The sequence below is a fragment of the Bactrocera neohumeralis genome, chromosome 5 (assembly GCF_024586455.1).
Source record: "Bactrocera neohumeralis isolate Rockhampton chromosome 5, APGP_CSIRO_Bneo_wtdbg2-racon-allhic-juicebox.fasta_v2, whole genome shotgun sequence".
NCBI lineage: Eukaryota > Metazoa > Arthropoda > Insecta > Diptera > Tephritidae > Bactrocera > Bactrocera neohumeralis.
In genome coordinates, this window is record NC_065922.1 from 77111062 (window position 1) to 77118508 (window position 7447).

General features: G+C 35.7%; 3 protein-coding genes across 3 annotated transcripts in view; 1 reads left to right on the forward strand and 2 right to left on the reverse strand.

The window, feature by feature from the left end:
* Positions 1–3900, reverse strand: part of LOC126760117 (endoplasmic reticulum-Golgi intermediate compartment protein 2) — a 5219-nt gene extending 1319 nt beyond the window's left edge. The window contains exons 1-3 of the mRNA XM_050475546.1: positions 3686–3900; positions 3455–3610; positions 3096–3388 (exon numbers count right to left, since the gene is read on the reverse strand). Of these exons, the coding sequence (XP_050331503.1) occupies positions 3096–3388; positions 3455–3610; positions 3686–3806 (570 nt within the window). The 5' untranslated portion in view covers positions 3807–3900. The remainder of the gene's footprint in view (positions 1–3095; positions 3389–3454; positions 3611–3685) is intronic.
* LOC126760109 (double-strand-break repair protein rad21 homolog) lies at positions 57–2691 on the reverse strand. Its single transcript, XM_050475521.1, has one exon. The coding sequence runs from the start codon at positions 2383–2385 to the stop codon at positions 214–216; it is 2172 nt and encodes a 723-aa protein (XP_050331478.1). The 5' UTR covers positions 2386–2691; the 3' UTR covers positions 57–213.
* A 146-nt stretch (positions 3901–4046) lies between the features above and the next one.
* On the forward strand, positions 4047–6114 carry LOC126760126 (uncharacterized). Its single transcript, XM_050475560.1, has 2 exons — positions 4047–4172; positions 4319–6114. Exons 1-2 carry the CDS (start codon positions 4141–4143, stop codon positions 4905–4907), a joined length of 621 nt encoding a protein of 206 aa, XP_050331517.1. The 5' UTR covers positions 4047–4140; the 3' UTR covers positions 4908–6114.
* The last annotated feature ends 1333 nt before the right edge of the window (positions 6115–7447 follow it).

Here is a 7447-nt window from a genome sequence, read left to right on the forward strand (position 1 = left end):
CAAAGTTTCATTTCGTAAATACCATATTTGCTTATATTTTAAAAGTACACGTTCAATTCACATAATTTTCGTACAATAATATTTATTTATATATAAAAATAATTTATTATTTACATACAGAAAATTACGATTTAAAAGCGAATTAAGCATTCGTAATATAAAATATAATAATTATAATAATATAAAAGAAAATATATTAAACTTTATCATGCTTTATAATTTCGGATTTTCAAATAGCGGCCCTCTTGATATCTCTATGTCCGCATATGGCTGGGTCTGTTCAATGTTGAGTGCTCGGAACTTTTTCAGTACCAATAGCGAGTAAAACTTTTGTGCCGCCTGCTTTCTGGAGTTATTCACTGTTAATGCAGATAATATTAGGCAATCCTGTTTTATTAAACGAGATTTAACGGTATAGAACAATTGTGCTGCTCGTTTATTGAGTACGCGCTCCTCAAATTGTTCATCTGTTTCATTTTCCAATTGCTCTTCAGCAGGATTTGGCGGTGGTGGCGGTAAATCGTAATCATTCCAATCTGTAGATATATCGCTGGTCCGTTGCGCCTTGCCTGCTAGTATATCTTGTTGGATATTTGGTATATTCTCAGCTTCTTGCAATATAGATGACACTTGATCGGCTGGTAGATTGGGTAAATTATCGATATGCTCAATACTGGAATGATGCGGAGTTTGGTCTCCATGGTGTAGACCTGCGGGCGTCACGTCGCCATGATTGAAATCATCGGATGCATCGATACCGTGATGCATGTTACTCGGCGTTAGAGGTAAATCGTTGAGTGATGTTAAATTGTCAATACCATTGATTTCATTCATGCTTAGCATACGGCTGGGACTGCGCATATTGTCAAACAAAGAGCTCTCCGCCGGTGGTATTAAATTGTCTGCCAACGAATATTGTGCTTGACCAACACTTTGTTCAAGGTCTCGCACAGTTTCTGGTGCCGCCAGACTTTGTGCCGTCACATCCGCAATGTTTTGCTGTACTGGCTGGAGCTCATGCTTTCTTTTACGACCGCGCTTGTTGTTTATGACATTTGCATCATTCTCATTCTGTATATGCTCTATAGCCAACAAGTCAGATGGACCAAGTATAGAAAAGTCTTCGAGTGCTGAACAACGAGACACTAAATGACGTTGGTAATTTAAAAACAATGCTCTGGCCGGTATAGTTCTAGAAGGTAGTGAAAATAATTTTTCCACACCGCCAGTTTCCTTCCAATAAGTGAGTCGTTTTGTTGGCGGTGCCAAATCTAATGTTGTTACAATATCCGTTGTGTTTGCCAATTGCGCCTTCATTTCCTCTCCAGATATATTTTTTACTTCATCAACAATTAGCTTACGTTTGCGTTTAGCTTTGGTGACACCTTTGTATGCCGAGGCATCTATGGGGGCCAGGGCAAAACTTTCATCTTCATTTTGCAGCAATGTTGACTGGTCCAAAGGATTTTCATCTTCCTTTGAATTGCCTAAAGCTTCGTTACCCTCATCTTTGTGAGCTTCCTTCTCTACTTCATTTGCTTCGGACGCATGTTCACAACTGGATGCTACAGATGGTGGTCTAATATCCATGTGATCCATGCCGTCGTCATCAGATTCTTGTGCAGCACCAATGGCAGCTTTCAAATTATTGTCGCTGGTATCTAATGGCGGTTCAGCGAAAAGATCGTCTTCAAAAAGTTCAGGCTGTCCAAATTCATCCCCAAAACCATCTCCATCTAATCGTGAGTTTGCCAAATCTGTATCATTTAATGTTATTTTTGGTTCATCTACCAATGTAACGTCCGCCATGCCACCATCACCAAATAATTGATCATCTATATTCGCATCTATTGGACCACGTATCAAATCAGGAGTGTCGCCTTCAAATCCCATATCACCAAAACCGTCATCGTGAATAGAAAGTGACAAGCTACCACCATAATCCTCTCGCATAGTGATCTCATCTGCTCTAGATTGGTTTATCGCAAATTGTGCTTCTATGTCAATATCGTTCAACTCGGGCAAGGCTGTGTCGAAATCATGAAATACTTCTGGCAGAGTGATTGCATTTACATTTGCTTCTCTATGTCCTTCGGGAAGATCAACCATGCCAGGCCTAAAGGCCATTTTGATCTTAACAAATGCTTCATTGCAATCCGCCAATAAATACTTTGCTTTCCGCGAATAAATCCTAACGACGCCCAACAATAGATGCCCCGAAGTGCGAAGCGCCAATTTTACTTTTGGTTGCATTATACCTTCCACGGATTTTTCAATATTTGTTTCGAATACATGCGCCTTTGTTATTTTCTTATCCCAGTGAGCAGCCAACCATACTCGGGCCAAAGGGCCTTTTTTGGCCAAAATTAAATGTGCATAAAACATATCTTTTTATAAATTTATATTAGCTACGCCACAATTAACCAAACATTTCTTTACAGCTTTCTTTTAGATTGGACTGTAAGTGTTACCACCCGATTACAAATCTCTTTTTTTATTTTGATGTGTATACGTTGTTGCCACTAAATTATTGAGCTGTAATACACAATTTCGGTTTTTATATATTTTCTACACTATAATGCCTCTTTTATGCAATATACCATTATTTTATGTCAATCTGTTCGTGATATTGTTCAATAATTAATTAAGTTACTAATATTTCGATATCGTCTCCGTGCTTCTTGGCACCATTTCGAATTGCCAATTGCGGCACCTAGAACAAAATGGCTATATTCCATTTTATATCAACGAATAGAAAACAAACTTATTATACCCATTGAATATTTTGTATGATAAGAATTAAATAAACTTATTTTTTGATTATACTCAATAAGCTCCAATCGAACTTATGTATGTATTTTGTCTGCCATTAAATTATCAAAAAACTTTCATACTTGTAGGTACATGCATAAAATATGTTCTAGACACACAAATGTATAGTGCATACGTTGTGTAATAATATACCGACCGTTTTGACATAAACAATATAGCCGTCGATAATAACAACAAAGTCTTCAAAATAGCCAACTTGGTTGTTGTTGTAGTAACAATATTTTCAGATATTATGTTTTATAAAATAAATCGAAATCAATTACCTTATTAATACCCAATGTTCCATGTAAACGACATGCATCATATTGCTCCTCCGGAAGTTTTTTCAAGTCTCCTATTGGTTTCAAATTCACTTCATTATTTTTAATAATATCTTTAAATAGAATATCCGCAACAGAGTGATATTCTTCTCTCAAAAACGTATTCATATGCTGCATGCGTTCGAATTGAAGGCGTTCCTCTTCAGGTAAAACCCACCAAGTGCCTTCTCGTTGCAATGTACCATACGCGAATACGTCCTGTTGTGTCTCATCCATTAGGTCAACGCCAGAAAGGGCTACACGTTATAAATCAGTCAGTATTACTAATCAATCCTTTATGTTACAATGCCATATTTACTTACAGGAGCATGGCATGGCCACGGTGATATCGACATGCATTTGTACTTTATCATCCATGTCGATGTCAGGTTCAAATTGATAAATGAGATCAGCTTCTTTGTAATAGCATACCTCCTTATAAATGAGGTAAATAATGAGCAAACGACTTAATAAAGATACTAAAGACGGGATGGGTTAAAACAGTTTAGCGCATTATTTATTTTTGGTGCACATATGTTTGTATTTCAACTTACATGTACCCCCTATTTCTGTTGTTTCTGTATATTTTTCCGGCACTTTCTTAAAAGCATCCAAATTTTTTGCCAACTCAATAAGATTGTTTTTATCACCACGATAACGCAATGTCGCTGTCATATTCGATCACCATTTAACTAATTTATGGCAATATTAACAAATTTTATATAGGAATGACGATGTGTCCAAATAGCTTCGAAACAGCTGTAATATGAAAACAATCGATGGTTGGTAACGCTATGAAGAGAGTGTTACCATAAATTCAAACTCTTTCAATTCCAAACATTATTGAAAACCAATGTTGAGTGGGCAGCACTGCCAAGCACGGCCGGACACCATTTTGATATACAAAACAAAATTTTTCGCCAGAAGTGCCAGAAGCACGGTAGAGGATTATAATCGTTTTTATAGAATACATTAAGTGTGCCTATAAATAAATTAAACTTTTATATTAATGGCTGCGAATTGGATAAAAATTACTGAGAGGTGATTATCAAAAAATACAGTTCTTTTTAAATTTATAATTGTACACATTTTCCTTTGGGTTTTTGCTTTCGTAAGGATGTAAAATTTAGAATATATGTACATATGTATCTTTGAAATTCCGGCGTAAAAACGTTTTTTCTTTGTAGAGCACGAGAGGGTATTAAAATTATAAATGCGTTACCATATGATACTTTTACAACAGTGCTAAGTTTTGTCCATCGGCAAATGATACCTGCGACAACTGAGGACGCTATAGAGCCAGAAAATGCTTTGGAGGAATTGGAACGTTTAGTTGGTGTACCACGTGCCGATTTTCTTCTAATGATTAAAACTTTTTCCTACATTTTACGACGCACGTCTACATTTGTCATCAAACCAACCCGATTGCACGCTGAATTACGAGAAAAGTTGCAGCTTCAAGATGATGCGAAAATCGATGCGATTGTTAGGTTATGGGTACGCCAAACAACACCAATCATGAATAGTTTGGCTTGTGAACGTTATGAATCAAATGAGATACAAGATGTTGCATGGAAACTAAATGTGGAAATCTCATCACATTGTGAGCAACGTGAGAAAAATGCCTTAGCCATGTTGCAATTAAAAACAGGTACAGGCGAAGACATCAATTTGGAGATGAACCATGAAGAGTTGTTGCAATTATATAATCAGTTCGAGTGTATTCAAAACGAATTAGATGCCTTAAAACATCAACAGACGGAGCAAAAGGCTTAGAAATTTATAGAAAGTAAATTCGTGAGTACGTTCAATTTATAATAACATTAGTATTTATTGTTAAATTAAGTTAAACTTAGTTTAGTAAAATTTCACTGAATTTTGTAATACGTTTGGTGACATTAGTTAGGAAAATTTAATAGACTTTTGTAAAACAATTAATGAAAAGTAATTTTGGTGCAAGGAATGCAATGCAATTAGTCGGCATTACTTGTAAAAAATCGCGACCTTGTAGTAAACTCAGGAAACGGGAATACCTCTTATTTGAGAAATATTGCTCTTGGTAATTCCCAACTTTAAACTTGAAATGAATTACATTGGGCTAATTATATCACATGATATTATCAATACTTCAGATAGTGGGTGGCTGGCCCAGCTAACATCGTTTCTTATATAGGCGAGCAGGCCAACCCGAATGTTGGATCAGATCACATTAACTGGGTAATATCAGATGATATGATCAACACATCACAAAATGGCTAACTAGGCCAGCTACCACCGGTTTTTATATAGGCGGACATGTGGGTCGGAATTTGGGGTCACATGATCTATTTGTTTAAACATTCTTATGTAGCAAATGATTTCATAATATTCTGCATTCGGCCAAATTAGGTGTTCTTTGGCGAATTTAAGACGTGCCACATAATTTCTTTAACGGTACTTTTCGAGGACTATGGGCAATAAATTATGTTCACGGGGAAGTATGTTCACTGTATGAACCCTGCAAGGTAATCTCAATTCGTCCAGAATCTCCACAGCTGACATTGTAGGTCCAGTCTTAGCGCACCTTACGTCTTTCGCAATCTAACATGCGCCCTTTTTTTGCATATAATGCATTCGTAAAAACAATGTTCCTTATTTCATCACTGAAATAAAAATAAAAAATACGTGTTTTAGTAAAGACAATAAACTAGGTATTGGACGAAGGAAAAAAAAATGAAAATTGGATTTTTGGATTTTGACTGGTCACAGTCATATTTGTTTTGCTTTTTCCATTGAATAACAAATAAAATATCAGAAAATATACTTTTTGTATGATAAAATTAATTATGTATTTTGTAGTAAAAATAATCTGTTTGCATCCACTCACCGTTCACTACGATTTTATTAGCTGTAAAATAGTTACGGTAAGTGTTTCACACTTTTTCTTGTGTACAATCGTGTTATCTCCAGTACTACTCTTTACACCTTGTCTTAACTAGGCATTACAACCGTGATTCAGTTTCGTTACGGCATCTACTTGTGTCCGTCTCCTAGCTTACTGCTGTTAATAACTGATTTTAATACTGATTAAAGCTCAATGAATAATCTTGAAACTATTACCGCTGGTGGGTACATAAAGTAAAAATGAGTCAAAAGATATATTTTTGAACTGCACCGAGATGTGTGCTTTTGATTAATACTCTTAAGACTAACTTATTACATTGTTTGAATTGTAATATCAAACTGTTAAACTCAAATAAGAATCTTTAAGTTCTTACCGCTGATGGGCGGGAAAGAAAGTCTTTCCTGAGCTGAGTATTCATTCTGATTTTATTTTATTATTTTTAAGCCTATACAATTCAATACATGTCTTGGCTGGTTAGGACCAAATCCTTGATATTGCCTGTATTTTATTTATAGAGGTCTTACAATTTTGGCTCGAGCTACTAATCCGGCTCGAAGCACCAAATGTTATAAACTCAATGTAGATTCTATCAAACCTTACCACTGGTTGGGTGAAATGAAAGTCTTTCACTGAGCTGAGAATTATTCATTCTAATTTTATTTTAATATGTTTAAGCCATACCAATACCCATGGCTCTAAAATGGAGTTTTTGCAGTTCTTCTGCTAATTTTAATCGATTTTCCATTTTAGTAAGAAAAAAATTATGGTTAAATTAATAAGATATTTAAGATAAAATTAAAAATATTTTTTACTTTGACTTTGATGAAATAAGTTCTTTGGATCTTATTATCCGTTATGTCTACATTTAAACATTTAACATATAAATGATAGCATTTTCCGCATCTCGAAGGACCAAAAATGTTGGTGTTGATAGGGAGGTGATATTAACACGTTGACTGCCAACTACGAGATAACTCATAGTATGATTTCCCTTCCAGGAAGCCAACTACGAGTTATCTCGTACTACCTAAAACTACCACTTTTTGTGTAGCTACGAGTAAAACCGTATTATAATAGTGTTAGTATCTGTTAAATGAGACGCGAAGGGTTTTAGTTATAAAATAGTACTCAGCTCTGGTTGCCCAAAGCTCCTTTATTTATAGAATTCCTTATCCTAATTCATGTATGCACCACATGCAGAGTGCATACAAATATCTTAATTCTAATCTACTGTACATATGGAAGTATGTACACATATCTTAACACTTAGAGCCCCGCGTGCACCACCGGTGGACATTTCTGTTTTGACGATTTTGGACAATGTGACCACCCGTGGGCATTGGTGGATTTTCATTATGGGACAACGTGACCACCCGTGGTCATACGTCGTGTTTCATTTACCGACGTTGTGATCACCGGTGGAAAGGTTCTG

What these genes read in the sequence shown, in the direction of transcription:
- LOC126760109 (XM_050475521.1), bottom strand. Translation starts at nt 2,385, where the DNA reads ATGTTTTATGCACATTTAATTTTGGCCAAAAAAGGCCCTTTGGCCCGA.
- LOC126760126 (XM_050475560.1), top strand. Translation starts at nt 4,141, where the DNA reads ATGGCTGCGAATTGGATAAAAATTACTGAGAG. An exon ending in TGGATAAAAATTACTGAGAG is followed by an intron (nt 4,173 to 4,318) that starts GTGATTATCAAA and finishes TTTTCTTTGTAG; the next exon opens with AGCACGAGAGGGTATTAAAA.